General features: G+C 46.6%; 1 protein-coding gene across 3 annotated transcripts in view; it reads right to left on the bottom strand.

Moving 5' to 3' along the window:
* Positions 1-22,612, bottom strand: part of MATN2 (matrilin 2) — a 116,608-nt gene that overhangs the window by 5,348 nt on the left and 88,648 nt on the right. For all 3 annotated transcript variants that reach the window (XM_021688685.1, XM_021688686.1, XM_044914654.1), the window contains 5 exons: positions 22,347-22,469; positions 10,075-10,197; positions 8,736-8,858; positions 6,362-6,484; positions 2,202-2,615 (listed from right to left, as the gene is read on the bottom strand). In XM_021688685.1, the coding sequence (XP_021544360.1) occupies positions 2,202-2,615; positions 6,362-6,484; positions 8,736-8,858; positions 10,075-10,197; positions 22,347-22,469 (906 nt within the window). The remainder of the gene's footprint in view (positions 1-2,201; positions 2,616-6,361; positions 6,485-8,735; positions 8,859-10,074; positions 10,198-22,346; positions 22,470-22,612) is intronic.

The following is a 22,612-nucleotide window of genomic DNA, read 5'->3' as shown; positions in this document are numbered from 1 at the left end:
GGGGTTCCAATAAGGGGAAGGTGAGGCATCTAGGGGAGGTTGGGAGCTAGACCACCAACCTGTTGCTCAGCTCTGGGCAAGGTCATGGAACAAACCTTCAACTTTTGCCTGAATTAGCCTTGGGGATAAAGTAGAAAAAAGCACCATCTTATTGCTTACTAAATGGGAATCTCTTCTGGGAGAATTCTAAGAAGCAGGTCAATTTATGACCTTCTAACCTAGTTTCTACTTCCCAAAGGTACAGGATAGGAACCTTTAATGATGGGGGGTGGGTGCAGGTGAAGCTGCATTCTACCCACTTGTCTTGAAAGGACAAAGCCTTATGAGGACGTGCTGAGCTGAAAAGGAAAATCTGCAGACCACTGGAAATCCCCCATGTCAGAAAGAAAGAATAAACTCAAGTACCAACCTTAGATATCAACAGAGATGTGAGATTGCTCCAAAAGCTTTTCTAAACAACAGAAATCATTAGACTCCCTTCCTCCATATATGCTTCGCTTGAAAGTAAAACACAGCAAGAACTTAAATTCTCCTCATTTTCAACATTTTTTAGCACTGATATCTTGTTCTGGCTAATTCATTAGGCTGGATTTAAAAAATACACATAAAAATGGCTCTCTAAGCCAAGGGGCAAGAGTTATGCCTTGTTCTAAGTCTGTGTAGGGTCAATAGGTAAGTTCAACATCTTTGTCTGGGAGCCCAGTGACTTCATGCAAACTTCCTAAAAAGGATAACTACTATTTTAAGATTATATTAGTTATGCGTAGGGGTAATTAAATTCATCAGAGGATATCAGTTCAGGTAAATTTTGTTGATTTTGGAACCAAATAAACATCAGGTTCTTCTACCACGTGCCCTTGGGCGATTGGTGGAAATCTGAATGGGGGAAAGAGTAAGGTAGACCGATCTCAATGAAACAAATAAAAGGAGACAAGATACTTCCCTCAGTACACTTTAAAAATGCAGGCTAGGTGGGCTAATGGATTTGATGTCAGCTCTCAAGCTGGTTTGGAAGCAGAGGAACTGGGTATGGCAGCCATTTTTACAGTCCACTCAGAGGATTCAGAACAGGAAACTTTTGTGGCTACTATTCTATTGGGCTAGAGAAAAAGGTATCAATAATGAGGTAAACAATACCAGTAAAATGGACTCCTTCACAAACAGTGAATGTCAGTGTGAGCCAGCCTTTCTGGGAGGAGGAATGGAATTCACTAATGGAATTGCTAGTACTTTCTCTCCTTGTTCATTTACTCAGCAAGTATTAGTCACACATGGACTACATGCCAGGCCTGGTCTAGGTACTGGGCCCATAACATCTTAGACGAAGCCCTGGTCTGCATACCCTTTCCCCACTCATAAGACTTGCTAAAGCAAAATACCCTCAACAAGTTCTTGAAGAAAGTAGCTTTCAAGCAAACTGCTTCAAAACCTTAAGTTTTCTCATTTCCCCAAGGAATCCAGTCACTTCGCCTTACTCTAGGCTCTACCAACCATCCTAGATTTTGGGTTCCTTTTCTGAGGGTCACGCTCCTCTGCCACGCTCTGCATCTATGCACAACTAAAGTAACTTCCAGTCCTCCCCTCCCCCACATTATACATGAGTCAGGAAAACCTCAGAGAACAGGCTTTGCTTTCCTAACAACTTAGTCATAATCTCTTCCAACATTTTGACTTTCTCAAAAGCTAAGTTTTGCCTCCTACAAACACAAGGGTATTCACTATCATAAAGCTATTGCGCTTTCGGAGTGTTCACCTGAAGCACTGGTTTAAAAAAAAAAAAAAAAAAGTATCAGTAAAAGTTCTTCCCACCAGGCATCTATTTTTACCAAACCCTTCAGGTCATCCGAAAGCAACCAGACCAGTGTTTGGGAACGGTTGTGTCTTCGTCTGTGGTTAAAGAGCACGTGCAGAGTCGCTCCTCTCCACTGGAGGTCACACGCTGGCCAGGAAATCGCAGGTGTGGGGGTGTAGACTGCCAACCAGCGCAGTCGCCGGGGCTCATCCCTCCCACGGCCTGAAACTCCCGCGGGGCCCTTTACGGCCTCTAGGTGGCAGTGCAGGAATGGGGTATCCGCGCTTGACAGGCAGCTTCTCCCAAAGCTCAGAGACTCTCACCCATGGCCTGACCACCTGTGACCACCCAGTGAGTTTAAGAAACCTGACCCTAGAGTGATGTACACCACATCTCCATCCCTTATTACCATTTGCCTGGGCTTTACTGGCCCACTCCGAGACGTCATCCTGAGCCCGTCCATCCGTGAACACGATGGCCACTCTGGGCACCCGTGAGGAGAGAGGTCTGGCCCCTTCTACTTGGGTGAAACTTCTCTCAAACATGTGTTTCAGGGCCAGCCCCGTCATGGAGCCCTTGCCAATGTATTTCATGTGGGCCACGGCCTTTTTCATGTCTTTGGCCGAGTTGAAGTTCCTCAGGGTAAACTCCGTGCGGACCTGCGTTGAATACTGGAGCAGCCCCACTCGAGCAGCTTTGGGAGAAACCGCCAAGGAATCTATAATGCCAGTGACAAACTGCTTCACAATCTCAAAATTCTCTTCTCCGAGGCTCTTGGATCCATCGATCACAAAGACCAGGTCAATTGGGCCTTCAGTGCATCCTATAGGAAGGAAAGGAAAGTTGAGATGGTCAAATGACCAAAACTCACTTAAAGTAGAAGACAAGTATGCTTCAGTTGGAGGCAGAACCACTTTGGAAAACCACCTTGGTTCTTTAGAGAATACACAGGACGGACTGAAGGGGTTGGGAGAGTCACGAGCCATGATAATTTTCATATTTGCCTTTCTCGGTGGCTTGTTAAATTGATAAAAAGTCTTTTTCACAAGCAAAATCACACGACAGAGGTACAGATTGTCAGGGAAACCAGGCCCACACTGTACTCTGGGTCACTGACAGCCAAGTCTGCAAGGGACTGTGTGTAGAGTACCCTGTAGGGCCTGACAGCACCCAAAAGATTCCTACAACTTGACTCCAGGAGGGTGCCATCACCCCAGTGGGGGCATTCGGACAGACGGCAGAGAAGGAAATTCTTAAATTCAGCTCAGTCATCCAGAGAGCTTTCCTAGTCACCCATCTTGTATTCGTGACTCTCTGTGTACTCCTAACAACTGCTAATTTATTCGACAAAAATTGGCTTCTGGAGCACCTGCTTCATGCAAGGCAGTAGATACAGCAGGATTGCAATAGGGGCCAAGGCAAAATCCCTGACTTGATGTTGCTTCCAGCCCCGCGGAGTCGGTTAGCCCAACACCGTGCACACTGGCTACCTGATTACGTGCCCATCTCTCTGCTCTGCTAGTTCCTCCTTAGCAAGGACCACGTCTCATTCGCTTCTGTGCCCCCAGACCTGGCACACACGAGTGGTTCAATAAATGCTTGTGGACGGAAGAAGTGAAGGACTCGGTGTCCTTTGGGTAGCCTACCTGTAAGTACCCCACTGACCTATTCAAGCTTAGACATGAATCATCACTGCGAATTCTTTATCTATTTGGAAGCTCTTCAGGCAACTCAGACGGCTGACAGGAAGGCTCTGTGCGAATACTTAGGCAATCTGGGTGTGGACAGACTTTTCGTTATTTAGGGCTGTGTAAAAAAAAATGTAGATTCCCAAATGAATGATCTCATTTCAAACAGTCTACAGTATGTGACATAATGCTCTCTTTTAGATATCAAGTAGCTGTCTAATATTTGAAAGTGGTGCACAATGATATAAGAAAGTAAGGACACACAAAAGCAAAATTATTTCTGTGCGTGGCCCCCAAATAACATGCTAACGTGTGTGTGTGTGTTTGTGTGTGTCTCGTTGGGGGGGTTGAATTCTTCTCTCTCTCCATTAAGTGCTTGTTCCTGTTATTCAACTTATTGATTGTTTATTAGCAAAAGAGGAAAAGGCCAAGTCAGAGCCTCATTTACATTCAAAGCCTGTACTTGAATCAAAAAAATAAAATAAAAGACTCTCAGGTGGCATGCACATGGCTCTCCAGCAGATTGCAGAAATACTGGAATAATTGTCCGGCAGTAGGTCTGTTTTCTCCTCTTCCCCACACACTCTTTTCTTACAGAACAGAACCAGTCCTTGCAGCCTCTATGCAGAGAGAGGCACAAAAGGCTTCTCGGGGGAATAAGGATGCTGGAGAGAGTGGAAGAATGTCAGCACAAGAAGGACCAGACTTCTGCTCTCAGACTCCGGAAGAATGATAACTCCCTTGCTGGTTACTTGTTTGCAGGAGGGTTGCTCCAACTCTATTGGGCATTTTCTTTTTGTAGTTAAGGAGACTGCAGTGGGTCTGTGATTTGCCTTCAGAACTTCATTTTCACAGAGTTCCAGAATTTCAGGGTTGGATAAGACCTTTAAAGGTCATTAGTACCACCCTCCTGTTGCTTACGTCTTTATAATATCCCTACCCAGGAGCCATTCAGCCTGGCCCCGAACGCTCCTCCTGATGGAGCGCTCATCACCTCGCCAGTAAAGCCCCATCTCTGGACATCTCTGCTGTTGCTGGTTACAAGAGCTACCATTTGTCAAGCAGTTGGGATGTGCCAGCATTGGGCTAAGCCCCTTTAAATACATGGTCTCCTTTATTCCTCATGACGATTCTGTGAGGCGTTATCCTCATATTACAGATGAAGAAACTGAGACTCAGAGAGTTAAATAATTTGTCCAAGCTCACACAGGTAGTATGAATCGGGGTTGAAGTCCAGGTCTGTCTGACCTGAAGTTCATGATCTTAACTAACGAATCACACAGCTTCCCTGAAAGTGTCTTTGTCCTCATGCTGAGCTGCAGTTTCTCCCCACTGTTCCTTCCTTCCCCAGGGTGTCATATAAATCACTAATGAAGTGACTGTCACTTTGGTATTTGAATGGTACCTCAAGTCTTTTTCTACAAAGATCCCCAATTTCTTCCTTTATTTTTCACTTGACATCGTACTGAACTTCCTAAATCTTGCTTGTCATTATCCTTTTCCTTTAAATATTTTTTCTAAAAAACAATGCATGCACATGGAACAGAATTTAAACATCACAAAAGGATATATATATGTATGTATGTATGTATGTGTGTATCCATATATTTATATAATACAAATAGAAGTGGAATTGCCTTTAAAATATTGCCAAACTGCCCTCCTAAATGTTGTACTGATTCAGACACCCAGGGATACATTTATAACTGCCTATTACAATATACTTTGTCAACATAAGGAATCATCAACCTTTTTGATCTCTGATAACAGGTTTTAAAAAAAGATATCATAGCTTTAATCTCTCACTATGTATTTTCTCTTTTTTAAAAATGGCTTTAGGACACCTGGGTGGCTCAGTTGGTTGAGCGTCTGCCTTTGGCTCAGGTCACGATCCCAGAGTCCTGGGATGGAGCCCCACATTCCTTGCTCAGTGTGAAGCCTGCTTCTCCCTCTGCCTGCTGATCCCCCTGCTTGTGCTCTTTCTCGCTTGCTCTCCCTCTCTGACAAATAAATAAATAAAATCTTAAAAAAATAAAAGTAAAAATGGTTTTTATGTTTGATGTCATGTTTAGAAAGGTCTTCTCTGCGATTACAAAGTAATTTTCTTAAGATTTTTTCTGCTACTTTGAAGGGCTTTTTTTTAATGCTTAAACTTAGATCTAGGGGCGCCTGGGTGGCTCAGTCATTAAGTGTCTGCCTTCAGCTCAGGTCATGATCCCAGGGTCCTGGGATCGAGCCCCACATCGGGCTCCCTGCTCCGCGGGAAGCCTGCTTCTCCCTCTCCCACTCCCCCTGCTTGTGTTCCCTCTCTCGCTGTGTCTCTCTCTGTCAAATAAATAAAATCTTTTAAAAAAAATTAAAAATACGGGGCGCCTGGGTGGCTCAGTCGGTTAAGCGACTGCCTTCGGCTCAGGTCATGATCCTGGAGTCCCGGGATCGAGTCCCGCATCGGGCTCCCTGCTCGGCGGGGAGTCTGCTTCTCCCTCTGACCCTCCCCCCTCTCGTCCTCTCTGTCTCTCATTCTCTCTCTCAAATAAATAAATAAAATCTTTAAAAAAAAAATAAAAATAAAAATAAACTTAGATCTATCTATTTCTTCCTAAAATGCAATGCCCAGAACTGAATGTAATTCCCCAGTACAGAGCAGAGCACAAATCTTGCCTCTCTCATTCCAGATATGCTTATTCAGCCTAAGATCACTCCAGCCTTTTGGCAGATAGTGAACTTACTCTCAACTAAAACCAAAAGTTTTTCCACAGGTGCCTCAGTTAAGCTCCATTATGGAAGAAGCAGAGGTGAGGGATTTGTTTCCTGAAAATACTCCAAAGAGCGATTGCTCCCAAATCAAATTCAAGCAGAAAGCCAAGTTCAGATCACTTACTCTTGCACCGTCTTCCATCCTCAGCTAGAACAAATCCCTCTGAACATTTGCAGATGTAGGAGTTGCCACGATTAACACAAATGTGTTCGCAGCCATGGTAGGTCGATTTGCAGACATCCTTTCCTGAGGGAAATATAGGGAGATGAGCAACTCCATCCATGCAGGAATGAGCTAGACTAAATGGTCACGTCAGGACAGATCAAAGAATTAATCCATTTTTAAAAAACCCATCTCTGTTTAAACTTTCTCTTATAATATGCCCTTTTTTTTCATTCTAATACTCAGGACATGGCATGGGAAGGGAGAAGCTCCTCTCAGAAAGCCCCAGCCCCCACAAGCCTGAATGGTAAGATGAATGACCGGGTATCCCGTATTTCTTATTAATTTTTAGAATTATTTGATGTTGCCTTGGGTTTTGATTTTCCCAAGCTACTGATTTTTTCCCATAGACATCCCAAACACTCCAGTTTCAATTAATGAACACTTCTCATGTGTGAGGTACTTTAAATGCTTCAGAGTAGTTACAGCCATCCAATCTTCACAACATCCTGTGAGAAGACGAAAGCAGGAATAATTATACCCAGCTTATACATGAAGAAACTCAAAATGTGTCATGGAGTCGCCTGAGGTCATGCAGCAAGTTGATGGCACAGTTGAGAGACGTGTCTCCTGTGTTCTCCTCCTCCATCACATGAAAGCCTACAGCTCTTTTCTGCCATTAGCTCCCTAGAAGGAGAAGCTTCCTATAAAATTGGGATTGGTAACTACAGATCCGCCCCCAGAAGTGGGGATAGTGGTATTTGATCTAGCAATCAAATTCCAGAGGTAGATGTTGTGCCCGGTGTACAACAGCTCATTTTGCTGAGCAAAAAATATGTTGCATGAATAAATGGCACACGTGTGTACACTTGCGTTCATAGAAATAAAATCATGAACAGACAGCTTGGCAGACACAATGGGCAGAACTGCAGACCTGGTCTCCACTGAGGGGACACTGCAGTGTGAAGGCAAAACAGGATTGTGCAGGGAGATCTGCAGCGTTAGGCCAGGGTCCTATCGGCATCCCAGGGCTCAGCTGTTCAAACAGAACATCTTGCTAAAGGTAGAAGCCCCTCTTCCTGGTGGAGGAATGAAGACAGTGAACTCCACTCAAGCCAGCTTTGTTGACATGTGGGATGTCCCAAATTATCTCAAAGGAGTCTGTGAGGAAATTCCCCAAAATCAACTTGAAAAGCAATTGAACTGATATTGCCTTAATGAAAAAAGAGCCATCCTGTCCACTGGAGCAGATATCAACAAAACAAGTAGACAGTTTCAACACCACCCCCCATACACATACCCAAATAGGGACTAACAGCTCAGAATCTCCCAGTGGAGAAAAATCCTTGCCCTCTGCTCTTCTAATACCCACTTCACCAAGCTCATGTGTCCCGTCTGGCTCTTTTTTCGGTGCTGTGATGGTTAATGTTATATGTCACCTTGCCTAGGCTATGGTGCCTAGCTGTTTGGTCAAACACCAATCTAGATGCTGCAGTGAAGGTGTTTTTTAGATGAGATTAACATTTCAGACATTAGACTTTGAGTAAAGTAGAGTACACTCCATAGAGTTGGCCTCATCCAATCACTTGGAGGCCTTAAGAGAAAGAAGACTGAATCCTCCACCACCACCCCAAGGAAGAAGGAATTCTGCTTCCGGACTGCCTTTGGATAAGAGCTGCCACATCAGCTCTTCCTGGGTCTCCAGACTGCTGGCCTGCCCTACAGATTTTCTCTATGTCCATCTGCCTCTATCTCTGTGTCTATCTCTTTATATAGGCACACAAACACACACATGCACTCTATTGGTTCTGTTTCTCTGGGGAACCTAATGCACCTTCTAAGTAAACTCTCAGAATCTGTTCTGAGGGACCTACAGAGGCAACGATAGAGAAAGTGGATAAATAAAAGCCATAGAAAAATCTCTTCGTCCCCCTCCCACCCTACCCTTACTTATAAGGTCTTCCAAGAAGAAAAAGCACTGTAATTATCCTTTGATCCTCATAGTGATTTCTGGCAGAGATTCTAATTCTGTCCAATGATTAGCCAGGCTCTGTGTGAGGCTCTGGGCATCCACACAATGGTTGTGGAAGGGCCAGCAACTGGGAGAAAATGGAGATACACAAAAAGCCTGACAACTCAGGACCTTGACTGAGAAAATCCTGAAGAACTAAGGGTCTCCTGTACGGATCACTCGCAAACACTTTCAGATCACCCAAGGCAGGAACTTGTCATCATAACATTGATTATAAGGGAAGATTTTAAATATTAAATGAAGTCATCTAATGGTCCGAGTCCCACAGATGGAAGAGTTCATCTCTAACTGGAGGCCACTTACTTCGGCAGCGTTTCCCATCCTCGGCAAGCCGGAATCCTTCCAGGCACTTGCAGATGTATGACTGATCACTGTTCACACAAATGTGCTCACAGCCATGGTTGACTGTTTGGCAGACATCTTTCCCTGAGGACAGAAGAGCAAGTCTAAGCAATTTCACCAACATAAATTTTCCCCGGGCTTCACCTTGGAGGATCCACCCATCTCAGCCACCAGACCCCAGGCCCCCTTGAGCTCAGTGATCCATGGGAGGAAAGTAAAATTGAGGATGAAGTTCAGTGGGTCTAATTTAGGTTAACTCTTCAAACTTTCTCACTATCATCCTCACCATCACTCACCAGCACCTACTTCACTATCTCATTAAATGCAACCAATCGTTGGCTTTCTGCAGATGCAGTTTCTGATATCAAAAGGAAACACTGTTGTTCTGATATGATTACTTAGAAGATTAAATCTCAATTTAGATTAGTGGCACTGAAATCTAATTTTGGCTTTGTCCCTGACATATGGCTTAGGAGAATCACTTAACCTCTTGGAGCCTTACCTTTCCTGTCTGAAAAAATGAGAGTCATAATTCCAATTACCTGTCTTTTATTCAAACGTGTCAGCACAAGTTGCTCTTTGCAAAGTGCTTTGAGAAGCTGGAGGAAAAGATGACTGATAGGGATGAAAATCATTTGCTCAGGGTTACATGCTCGCCTTTGATTAACAGAGATGCATCTTGGCCCCATCTAAGAGGCTTTGCTTTCTGAGACATAAGCATGAGCTCATCATAAGGTAGTCTCTATGAGAGATTGGTGCTACGAACAACAACAATAATATTATTAAAGATAAACAGAGGCTCAGAGAAGTCAAACAACTTACCCAGCTAATAAATGGCAGGGCTAGAAGCTGCTAGAATCTTGTTTCTTGCCACAGGGCATACATGAGCAACTTCAGTTGTAGCTCTAGCATTGGCTTTCTTCATTTGCCCATTTGTTTGTTTTCTTTTAACTGGCTTTATTTTTTAGAAAAGTTTTTGCTTTACAGAAAAATGGAGAAGATAGCACAGAGTTCCTATAAACCTCAAACCCAGTTAGCAACTTGTGTTAATGTGATACATTTGTTACAATTAATGGACCAATACTGATACATTAAGACCAACTAAAGTCCCTGGTTTATTGACATTTCCTTAGTTTTTAACCTGATGTCATTTTTCTGATTCCATCCAGGACCCCACATTATATTTAATAGTCGTGTGGCAGTGGCTTTTGAGGGTAACTGATTTCAACAGAGATCAGGATGGTGGAATTCACGCAAAGATCAGACACAGTCACGTGAGACAACCCCGGTAAAAACTTACTTCTGCAGGTTTTCCCGTCTTCACGGAGTATATACCCTTCAAAGCACTGACACACAAAAGAGTCTTCACTGCTTACACATGAATGTTCACAGCCATGGTCCCCCAAGGCACAGGAGTCCAATTCTGGGAATCCAATTGGAATTAGAGAAACAGAAGAAGGAAACTGTTCATACATAACTGACTTATTCAATCCTTTTTTTAGTAACTTATTCCATCTTAAAAGACATTTGAGACACCTTCAATTAAAGCAGTGTCTTATCCGACAATGCACATTTCAAAACAGAAAATATGTCTATGAGCAAAAATTCTTCATAGATAAAGAGTGCATAAAATAAAATCATTTCCATAGGGAAAATGCACAAAAGGCATGAAAGACAATTTATAAAAGGAGAGATATAACATGGCCTATAAACATTAGAAAATAAGTTCATTTTCACTGGCTATCATATAACTATAATATCCACTTATCTACATATCTACTTATGTAGGCATGTACGTGTCACACTTAGGTGAGCCATTCTTCATCTGTTCATTCAGTCCTCAACTATTTCATGCGTCCCTACTCTGAGTCAGGTACTCTTCTAGGCTCTGGGGACTTAACAATGAATAAGACACAGTTTCTGCTTTTGTGAAGCTTACATTTGGCAGCAGGTGTGGGAGGGAAGAAGGGGGAAGACAAACAATAGACAAACAAATATATATGTCAGATGGGGAAAGTGCCGTGGAGACAAGCAGGAGAGGGGAGAGAGAATGTGCCCGGGCCAGGGAGGGCTTGTTTCACAGGCTACAGGCAGATACAGTGCCCCTGAGCAGAGCCCTGAAGAGACTAGTGAGTGTGTGTTATTTGGGTGGAACAGCACCCTCGGTAAAGAACAGCATTTGCAAACTACAGAGGTAGGAGCGTTTGTGGCACATTTCAGGAAAGGCAAAGAGATAGGTGGGACCCAAGCAACCCGAGCCTGGCAGGGGATGAGGCCAGTGAGGCCAGCAAGGGGCAGACCCTATGGGCTTCACGGGCAGCAGTGGGATCTGAGTGAGGAAGGCTCCCTGGAGGGTTTTGAGCAGTGTGGTCACATGAACTGGCTTTGTCGTAAAAGGCATACTCGGTGTGGGTGAGGATGGAGCATGGAGAGCTGGGAGAAATCTATTGCAATAAGCCTGGTGGCCCCAACCAGGATGGTGACAAGTGGTGAGACTGTTGGCTATATATTGAAGGTAGAGCCTACAAGCTTTGCTGATGGGTTGATACGAAGAGGCCATCTTCCTATGGATATGAGAGAAGAGTCATGGATGACCAAGGTTTCAGGAAAGAGCAAAAAGAAGGGCTTTGCCATCCACAGGGCTGGGGCAGCTTCTGTTTGTGACTCTGTGAAAACCAAGCTGACATTTTAAAAGCCTGATACTGAAGACACGGGGGGAAGTGACGTCCTATGAGAACAATACACAATTCTGAAAGTCAACTCAATCATTTCAGATCAAGGAGAATTTTACAATGGATAGGCACTGAAGTTATGAAATCAAGGCTCTGAAGTAATCACTTGTATAATCAGGCACAGACCACACACTTATTTCTAAGGCATTTTGCAGTATTTCTTTCTGGAGGGGAGTCCTGAGAACCACCCTGTGGGGTAGTCAAGGCAGTTGTTCTTATTCTCACTTACCAGCTGGGAGACTAAGGTTTGGGAAGGTTAATGGCTCGTCAAGATCAATTGCTAATAAGTGATAGCACCAGACTCAAAATGTAATCTTCTGATAATAAATCCCACATTTTCCCCAACTACATTACATTACATTGCTATATCATAAAGTAAGCTTTCAAACATGAAGGGAATTTTGTCCATCTTCTTTTGGGCAGACATGCTGCCAAAATCTTTGAACAATGGGAAAATATTATGTTAACTAAAATTATAACTGCAGAAGAGAATCAAAGCAGAGTTGACCTGTCGTGTTTGCTCTGAAAATGACTTACTTCTCTGGACACAATCTAGACTCATTATTAATGCAGAACATTCCCCAATGGCTTGGGGTAGTTCCTCACGTAGTGTTGAGTGGAAATACAATTGAGTGATCCATAATAGAGACAGCTGGCTGGCTGTGGAGGTGAGCATTTTTTTCCCACCATGAATTTATATTAAGAATACTCCGTTTTCCAACATAATAAAACAGCTATAACTCTTTCCGGCCAGCCTTGTCAAGCCATAACCCAGCACACCCTTTCTTTCCCCCATGCCCTGTCCTGTCTTCTTGGCTCCATCTCAGGCTGTCATCGAGAAGAGTGGCTGAGTCTTCCCACACAGACCCTGAGCCATGGTGGTCTGCACCTGCACTGGGCAGATGGGTGCTGCTTTCCTTTATCAGGAGCCTGCTGAGCCCAAAGCCACTGTTCACGTCACCCTTGGCTACAGACTATCACAGGAGCTCCCAGCCCAGTTTCTGAGTTCTCCTGAGTGTTCACATTAGCAGCTGTTTGAAATTTTATTAGGTGCATGCCTTTTTTTAAAGATTATTTATTTATTTGACAGAGAGAGAGAGAGAGAGAGAGAGTCCAAGCAAAAGCAGGGGGAGGGGCAGAGGGAGAGAGAGAGAAGCAGGCTCCCCTCCGAGCAGGGAGCCCGACGTAGAGCTCAATCCCAGGACCCCAGGATCATGACCTGAGCCAAAGGCAGCTGCTTAACCAACTGAGCCACCCAGGTTCCCCAATTGGGTGCATGTTTTAAAGCACGTGGAGAGTTTGATTTTTAACCTTTTCCCTCCTTGTTCCCTCAGAGCATCGAATCAGTTGACTCTAGAGCACTGGTGAGTTCTCCACCTCACATGAGTATTAGAATCACCGGCAGAGATATTTTTAAAGGCAGAACAGGCAGATGATTCAAAATTCAAACACATTAAAGGGCATATCTCCCCTAAGGAGGGGTATCTGGCAACATCTACCAAAGTTACAAAATGTACCTTTGACCCAGCAACCTCACTTCAGGAATTCTCTCCTACAGGTACCTCGTATCATAGGAAGGGATATACTTTCAAGTTATTCACGGCAGCACTGTTTGTAATAATGACAAGTGGGGAAACAACCCAAGTGTCCAGCAACAAGGGAATTAAGCAGCTGTAAAAAGAATGAGAACATTCTCTATGTAAAGATATGAAATCTCCAATAAGTATCATTGAGTGAAGAAAAAAAAAAGGCATAGAACTAACATAACATAATAAAATTAAAAAAAAAAAAAATAAAAAAAAAAAAAAAAAAAAGAAAAAAAAAGGCATAGACTAGGGGTATATACAGTACATCATTTTTTGTGTAGGTAAAAAAAGGGAGGAAATAAAAATGTATATTTATATTTGCTCTTATTCACATAAAGAAACATGAAGGATAACTAATAAACTAATGAAAATGGTATTAGTTATCTGTTGCTGTGTAACAAGTTACCCCCAAACCTAGCAGCTTAAAACAACATTTATTATCTCTCACAGTTTCTGGGGGTCTGGAGTCCAGGAGTGGCTTAGCTGGGGAGTTCTGACTCAGGATCTCTCAGGAGCCTGTAGTCAAGCTGTCAGCTGGGACTGCAGTGATCTCGATGCTCAACTGGAGCTAAAGGATGTACTTCTGAGCTCACTCATGTCTTTATTGGCCAGCCTCACTCCGTTCCTCACTGGCTGTTAGCTGGAGGAAGCTTCAGTTCCTCAGCACGTGGGCTTCTCCACAGGGCAGCTGACAACACGGCTTCCCCGAGAGCAAACGATCCAAGAAATGAGAGAGAGTGCTCAAGATGGCAGCCACAGTGTCTTTTATTACTTAATTTGAGAAGTAACAGGCCATGGTTCTTTCCATATGCTATCGGTCACACAGAGCAACAGTGAAGGAGGGAACTATACAAGTGTGTGACTAGCAGGAGATGGGGATCACTGGTGGCCATCTTGGAGGCTGGCTACTGATAGGAAGGGAGGTAGGGAATGGGATGGGAGGCCATAGGGGGAGCAAAGCTTCTTAATGTATGTCTTTTCATATTGTTTTGATTCTTAAACCATGTAAACCCCTTACTTATTCCTTTTTTTTTCTTTTAGAGAGAGAGAGAGCACGTGCACATGGGGTGAGGGGCGGGGGAGAGGGAGAGAGAGACTCTCAAGCAGGTTCCACGCGCAGCACAGAGCCCATCTTGGGGCTCAATCTTATGACCCTGAGATCATGACCTGAGCCAAAATCAAGAGTCAGGTGCTTAACTGACTGAGCCACTGTGGCGCCTCAACTCCTTACCTATTCTAAAAATAAGCTAAAATTTAAATAAAAATTCTTAATGGGAACAAAGGATTTACAATGAAAAGTTTGCTTCTCTCTCACCTTTGACACTCTACATCATTACTTTTAAAGCCCGCACCATCATTTAATCAGTGTTTTATTGGACGGGCATTTAGGTGGTGCCTAGTCTTCTACTATTATGAACATTATTGTATGAATATTCTTGTGCATATAGTTTTACATACAATGTGAAGGCATATTTGAAAGATGAATATCCAGAAGCAGAAATGCCTAGTTAAAAGGCACGAACATTTAAAAGCTGATAAATATTTCCAAGTTGTCCTCTAACGAGGTTACATCAGTGTAAGATAGTCTCGGCTTCAGGGGATCTAGGGTACCGCCGGGGCATCTGGTTGTTTTAAAAGCCCCACAGGTGATTCTAAAAAACTACCAACGGTGAGATGCTCTGCGCCTCCACCATCAAGAACCAGACACCACTGCCTTTCTCTTGGGCTGTTGCATCGTCTACTAACTGGTTTCCACACACTCTCTTTTACCCCCTCCAATCCATTCCCTCCCCTCGTCCTAAGTCCTCTTTCCAAAATGCAAATCTTCTCACATCCCTTCCTCCCTCTGCCTGAGATTCTCAGAGTCTTCAGAAAAGACAGAATCCCTGCAGCCTCATCTGGCCCACCCTCCCCCCAGCTCTGAGCACTGTCTTTCAGTGCGTACCTCAATATCAAGCCAGGGGCCCTCCCACCACCGTGGTCTACACAGCCATTCCTCTGCTTCTCCTTCTTCACCCTCCCCCCCCATCTCCTGAGGTCTTCCTGCACCTCCCCACGTGGGGCCTCAAAGCAGCTGGAATCCACCCCTCTGATAATATCACTGCTGTCACCGAAAAGGGAGTCATGTGTTGGTTGGGGCTTCACCTGCATCCTCACTGGGCTGTGCTCACACGGGCTTTGATCAAGAGACCACACACTCACTGGACCTGCCCTTCCCTCCTGCATCTCGCATTGCCCAGTGTAATGCCTGATACACAACAAGCTCCCCACCGAGCGGGGAGCCCAACATAGAACTCAATCCCAGGACCCCCGGATCTGGTGAGTAAAAGGAAACATTTCCTCAGTTTTCTACTTTGAAAATTAAGGGTAACTGGACCCTCCACCCAGGGGTTTTGTGCAGATGTTTTATTTTTTTATTTTTATTTTTTTTTAAGATTTTATTTATTCATTTGAGAGAGAGAGAGAGAGAATGAGCAGGAGAGAGGCAGAGGGAGAGGGAGAAGCAGACTCCCTGCTGAGCAGGGAGCCTGGTGCGGGGCTCAATCCCAGGACCCAGAGATCACGACCTGAGCCGAAGGCAGACACTTAACCATCTGAGTCACCCAGGCACCCTTTATTTTTCTTATTTTATTAAAGATCTTATTTGGGCAGGGGCACCTGGGTGGCTCAGTCAGTTAAGCATCTGACTCGACCTCAGCTTAGGTCTTGATCTCAGGGTCATGGGTTCAAGCCCTGCATTGGGCTCTATGCTGGATGTGGAGCCTACTTAAAAAAAAAAAAAAAAAGATTTTATTTTTGAGTAATCTCTGTACCCAACGTGGGACTTCAACTCATGATCCCAAAATCAAGAGTCACATGCTCTACTGACTGAGTCTGCCTGGTGCCCCTAAGATTTTATTTTATCATTTCATTAAAAATTTTATTTTTAAGTAATCTCTACACCCAATGTAGGGCTTGAACTCATATGAGACCCCAACATCAAGAGTTGCATGTGCAGGGGCGCCTGGGTGGCTCAGTTGGTTGAACATCTGACTTCAGCTCAGGTCATGATCTCAGGGTCCCGGGATGGAGCCCCATGTCAGACTCCACACTCAGCAGGGAGTCTGCTTGTCCCTCTGCCCCCCACCCAGCTTGTGCTCTCTTTCTCTCCCTCTCAAATAAATAAATAAAATCTTTAAAAAAGAGTTGCATGTGCAGATGTTTTAAGTGAGAACCCTGTGGAGGGTGGATGCTGGGTGGTCCTCACTCTCTCCCCCACACCAGCCTTGCAGAGTGAACACTTCATATTTGCTCAGCAAAATGTCCAGTTCCTGCCTATCCGGGATGTTCTGGGTCACTCATAAGTTAAGGCACCACATGTGGTAAATTAGAAAATGCCCAAGGGGTACTGTCGTCAATTTCCTGACCACAGGTTCTAGCTGCTTCCTATTCAACCAAGTCTGGAAACCAACTTGGAGTCAGCTTCCGCCCAGAGCCAGATACTCCCCTGCAGGAAAGTACTTCAGTGTTTCCCTAACAGGCAGCGGGAGCCACCATCCCTGACTCACGATCATGGGGCGCCTTCAGCCCAGGGAGAATGGTGGGTACCCCAGCAAGGAGTTCATCCATTCAGCAAGTGTTTCTGGAGCACTTGCTCTGTGCCAGGCACCAGCCTCGTCTTTGGGCTGGAAGGGGCCCAGTAGATTGACTGATCCAACCCTTTATTTTAGAGCTGAGGAAACAGATGGCCAGAGAGGGGAAGTGACCTTCCCAAGGTCTCTGAGTCGGCAGAGGTGAACTGCGTCAGCTGTGCTGGGGGCCGAGCTGGGATTAGACCGCAAATGTACCACCTTCGTGTTTCCTGATCCAGCGGCACCTGTGGTGGCCATCCTAGCTCGGCAGAGTCTACTCAGGCTAGGAGATTCTCAGAAGACAAAAGAAAATCGTTTCCTCAAGGGAGGCTGGGCCTCCAAACAGTTTCATGTAACTCAAGGCTGTAGGTGAACTGTCCCGCCTGCCCCTCCGGGTCCCGTTCTCACCTGCTGCCCTCTGGCGCTCAAATCTCAACACCCAGCGCACTCACTCTCTGGGCTTCTGCATGCTGTCTCCTGTGCCTGGAAAGTTCTGCTTCCTCTGTCTTAGGCTGTTCTGGCTGCTATAACAGAATACCATAGACGGGTGACTTGTGAACAGCAGAAATTTATAGCTCGCAGCTCTGGAGGCTGCAAGGTTGGGTGAGGACCCTCTTCCAGCCTGGAGACTTCTCCCGGTCTCCTCACATGGTGGAAGGGACTGGTGGGGGGAGTTCAGTGGGATCTCCTTTATTAGGCCACTAATCCCATCCATGAGAGCCCCACGCTCATGACCTAATTACCCCAAGGCCCCACCTTCTAATATCATCAGCTTTGGGGATTAGGATGTCAACATACGAATTTGGGAGGACACCAACGTTCAGTCCATCACACCCTCCATCTCTGGCTAGCTCACTCCTTCAATCTCCAGATGTCAGATCAACCACCTCTTTCTCAGGAAACTTTCTCTGGACTAGCTAAGGGTCCCTCTGCCCCATGCTCCTGCCACGCCTCTTCTTCCCACATCACATGAAAGGTTTTTAATTTCTTTCTTCCCCGAGAAACTTGAAACCCTGTCAGGGCAGAAACGGAACTGGCATCAACCCCAGGCAGGGAGGCCCAGTGCCCAGCACGACGTGCCCAGAACGCTGCAGGTACAGGGTCAACACCTGTGGAGAATGAGAGCAAACGGACCGAGAGCTTAAGTAAGTGCCCAGACTCAAACGCAGAGACGAGAGTGAGGACCAACTACTGGCAACCAGCACTTAAATGAAACGGATGAAAGGAGGTATGAAAAATCTCAGGATGCACGAAGAACACATTTTCCCTCCAGGAGAAGAATCCTTTTCTTTCCTCCTTAAGGGAGGCAGGTCCACAGCTTTCATTCAACCCCTGTCCTGAGTGGGATCTACAATCTGTGATCAGGATGATTACAGGTTTGAGGACAGAGCAGGGGTGTTTGGGACCCACGTGTGGCCGCCCCATGTGCTGACGGACTGCTGAGCTCCAATCTGGATCCCACACCCCGTGAGTCACGGGGGTCTGCGGCACAGCTATCCCAGGCTCATGCGTTCCACGGACTCGCACCTCTGGGTGATGACAGACGGCAATTGTGAGTCTGCGGCTCCACGTAGGAAGTTGTTAAAACCGACCCAGCAGGAGGTGGCCTGCCAAGAGGGTAACGAGGGCCCAGAGATGGAATTACACCATTTTCGGGCATTTCCTATAATAAAACTAGGAGCAGCCAATCATTTGCTAACTCTGTAATGGCTTTTGCTCAGACGACCCAAAAAAACAGCTGAACGGAGACGTCCATTTAGAGACGTGCTCACTCTCTGGGCACGAGGTCCTGAATCAGGGGACCCGGGTTCTAGTCCTGACCTTTCCACTGACCCTCGGGGCCAGCTTGAGGTGCCAGTTTCCTTCCTGTGCTTGATTCCCACAAAAGAAACGGAAGACCTCGAAGCGTCCTTCTGTTTCTGTAATGTGAGTAGGTGAGGGTGAAGGTGGTCTTCTCCCCTCACTCCCTGCTATGGACTGAATTGTGTCCCCCTCCCCCTACCAAATTCATATGTTGAAGCCCGAACGTCCAGTGTGGTGGTATTTGGAGGCGGGGTCATTGGGAGGTAATTAGGTTTAGATGAGGTGGGGAGCCCATGATGGGATTAGGGTCCTTAGAGCTTGTTCTCGTCCCCCCAGCCCCCACCACCATGTGAAGACACAGTAAGAAGGCAGCCATCTGCAAACCACGAAGAGGGTTCTCATCAGAACATGACCCTGCCGGCACCTTGATTTTGGACTTCCGGCCTCCTGAACTGTAAGAAAATAAATTGCTGTTGTTTAAGCCCACCCAACCCCTGGTGTTTTGTTATGGCGGCCTGAGCAGATTACAACACTCCATTTGCCTTGCTCAGGGCTGTTTCTGCCTTTCAAAGTCAAGCTGGAGGGCATCATGCCCCAACAGGCCTCCACCGCCTGTGGTGGCTGGACTAGGATTCCCAGTGCTCTGTGGCTTGTGGCCCAGATTCCCGTCAGCACCCTGCCCTTGCCAGAGACTGACAGCTGCCTTGGGGGATCATGAGTCTGGCCTCTCCCAGGGTGGCCCATCTCTAGGGCTGCTCCAACTGAAGCAGGCCCAGCCCTGGGAAGTAGGTCTCCAGGCAGCAAGGCAAAGTGCTACCTCAGCCTCCTCCTCAATGCAGGGCAGTCTAACAGTGGGAGGAAAGACCACAAAAGAGTGCCTTAGGGTTTAGGGCAGTTTACAAGTTCCCAAAGCACTTCAACTTTTGTCTCTCCCTGTGCCACTTGGCAATCCTGACAGAGAGGCAGAAATCATCGTCCCAAGTTGACAGTTGAGCAATCAGATCCAGAAAGGGTCAATTCTCTTGCCCAGGGTGGAAGCAACAAGATTTAAACCCAGTCTTTGGGCTCTTAGGTCAGTATTCTTTCGGCTCTGCCACATTATTTCTCAGGTCTGTGCAAAGGGTACCACGGAGTGAGAGGGCAGAAGAGGAGGTCCCAGTTGGCTGGCAGCAGGAAGTTCTCCACGGGGAATATCATCCACAGGCGGGGTTTCTGTCTGCAAGGCTGGGAAAGGAAGGCTGTGCTAAGTGGAGAAAGGACAGGGTGGAGGTACAGTGGCCGCTCAGAGAATAATGGGACTTACCCACTTGAGGAACTGGACGGATCGTGGAAGACCTGGGGTGGGGCTCAAGAGGTGGAGGAAGGGGTTCTCTGACACTGCCAAATTGAGAAACGCAACTGGAACTTTATTTTGGGAGACAGTGGAGAGCCACTGAAGGTTGCTGGGTAGGGAGTGGAGTCTGTGCCAGGTGTCACAGGAGAAAAAGACAGGTGGTCTCTGACCATTCACTCACTCACTCAATGAACCTTGTTGAGCATCTCCTGTGGGCCAGGCCTGGGGACTCTGACTCCAAACAAGACCCAGTCTCAAGCCCCAGGAGCTGGCAGGCCAGTGGGCAGTGTGCTCTGTGCACATCCAGCCTGAGGAATCTTCCTGATGCTGGGACGCCCTTGCAAAAGGTCTACCTCAGGGAAATCACCAGGAGCTAGCGAGGGGAGGAGGTCTCTCAGCTGCAGCTTGTAGAAGAGACTACTCCATTTCCCTCCCCACCTTAGCCTCCAGTCTGTGCATCAACCCCCCAACGCAAGAAGGCTCCTAGGGAGAACCTACAATCACAGTTTGGGGGCCAAGGACATGAAGAAGGGATGATGGGCTTCATTCCAGAGGCCAGAGAGCCCAAGGTGCCTGCAGGCATATGGGGGTAACAATGCCCACTTACTTCCAGGGCCCTGGGAACATGGGTCTGCTCTCCATGCTTCAGAGAACTTTCTGGAAAGTGAGTGAAGTGTTCTTCAGGCCATCTGCTATCAAGGCTCTAAGAGGAGGCTGCCTTTCTGAAGGGTGAAGGACACCCTTACACACTGAGCCAGGCCTGGCTGGCCCCCAGTAGGCTCCCCCCTTCCCAGCCCAGCAGGCTTTCCCAAAAACAAATTTGGAGTCATGTGGTCAGGCTCTTTGTCATCTGGCATAGAGCTGAGAAACATAGCCCCCAGTTAACGACGGCCATGCTGAAAACAAAGCCCATTATTACAGGACAGGGCAGCCAGGTTGAATCATCCCAGGGCAGACAGACAGCCTTTAATTAGAACAGTTCAATGCTTATGTATTGCCTGGTGAGTAAAATTCATTTCTTAGGTACCACCATTCCCAGAGGATAATTCTGACCTATCTGATCATCTCAGAAGCTTTCACAGAGTCACAACCCTATATAAATATATACACATCAAAATTCACCTCTGATTGCACTGCACTTCAAATGGGAAAATGTGCAACATTTAAAAGTGTCAGTGGCGTCACGCGTGTGGACCGGGGGGAGGAGGGACAGGGGCGTGCAGCTGTAAGGGACAGTGTGTGTTGGGAAGGGCCGTGAGAATTTCTTAGAAGTCCTCCAGCCAGCTAATAGTCAGCTCTTCATGATGATCACAGTAAGGGGGGCGGGGGGACAAAGGAAGGGCATGAATGATCTAAGATGATGGAAAATTAAAGCAAACCAATAAAAAAACCAAGCATCTGGCTCTGGCATGCAGTCACATGTAGATGCAATTCCACACGTCCACCCTCTTTCTGCGTCCCCAGTGCCCACAGCCTTCCGGTGTTGGCGGCAGTAGCCATCCGGGACGCAGCTAGCAGGCTGCCAGCCATACAGGGATAACCCATTCGCCGAGACTCCAGAATCTATCGCAAGCTAGGGAAACATTTTTTTCATGGTCTGCAGAGAGGGGCGCACCTTAGCTCGCCCGCCCCTGCGAATGGACAATATTAAAAGGTGGATAACGTAGGTTGTGGCCACCATTGTATCAGTAGTCAGGGAAGCTAGCCCTATAACCAGAAAGACCAGCAGGGTGGGAAAGGAAGACTATGGTCCTTTCCCTCCATTTCTGACGCCTTCTGTCAAAATGACTATTTTTTCAGTCTTTACCTTAGTCCACTGGGATTGCAGGGCAGATAACACAGTGTTCTCGAGTGAGGAGAGAGGGAGATCTGAGGGCCATTTTTTTTTTTTTTAATTAATGGGACAGGAGTTGGGGCCAGCTGCAAGGATATATGTACCCAGGAAACATCACTGCCAAGCTCTCCATCTGCCGATAGATTATGAGGTTGGGGGAGGGAAGGTTTCTCAGGAGCCTCCCCTTCTCCCAGGACTGACTTTGGAGTCCCATAGACCAGAACTTGAACCCACCCCTTTAACAGGGCTGACCTTGGGCTCCTTACTTAATCTGAGCGGCAGTTTCACCACAAGCTGGAGATTCCACAGTATTGCCAGAGCCTGAGGTTGCATGTGCTTAGCACAGTGCCCGGCATGAAGTCAGCACTCAACAAGGGGTCTGCATGATGATTACTGTGCATCTCAGGCTGGCTGCCACTTTCTGCCGGCTTAGGGGTAGAGCAGAGAAAGGCCAGAAATAGGGCTCTGTCCAGCTTCAACATGACCCCGAGGCACGCTGTAGAAGTAGGAAAAAGCTGTCTTGGGGAGTAGGGGAAGGAAGCTCCGGGGCAGGGGGAGAAGCACCAGGGCTCAAAGCACTGAACGAGGCCTTAATGCCCATTCACACAGGCCTGGCGAAACCCACAGACGGCCCGCGCCAAGTCCCGCTTGTCACTGGACCCAGAACACTTACTGGCACAAGTCTTCCCGTCACTGCGGAGCACGTGTCCCTCAGGACACTGACAAGCAAAGGATCTGTCCATGTTGACGCAGGAGTACTCGCAACCATGGTTGCTCAGCAAGCAATAATCCACCCCTGCAAAGCCAGACAGCCAGGTGAGGTCGGCAGTAAGCCTTTGGGCTACTGATGATGGCAATCAAGTGACCACAGTCTTGTCTAGCTCCCCTCCCTCACCCCACAAAGTCATGAAGTCTGCTACCCCACCCCTCAAAGGCATG

The sequence above is a fragment of the Neomonachus schauinslandi genome, chromosome 4, assembly GCF_002201575.2.
Source record: "Neomonachus schauinslandi chromosome 4, ASM220157v2, whole genome shotgun sequence".
In the NCBI taxonomy this organism is placed as follows: domain Eukaryota; kingdom Metazoa; phylum Chordata; class Mammalia; order Carnivora; family Phocidae; genus Neomonachus; species Neomonachus schauinslandi.
This window is presented reverse-complemented; position numbering and strand designations above follow the sequence as displayed.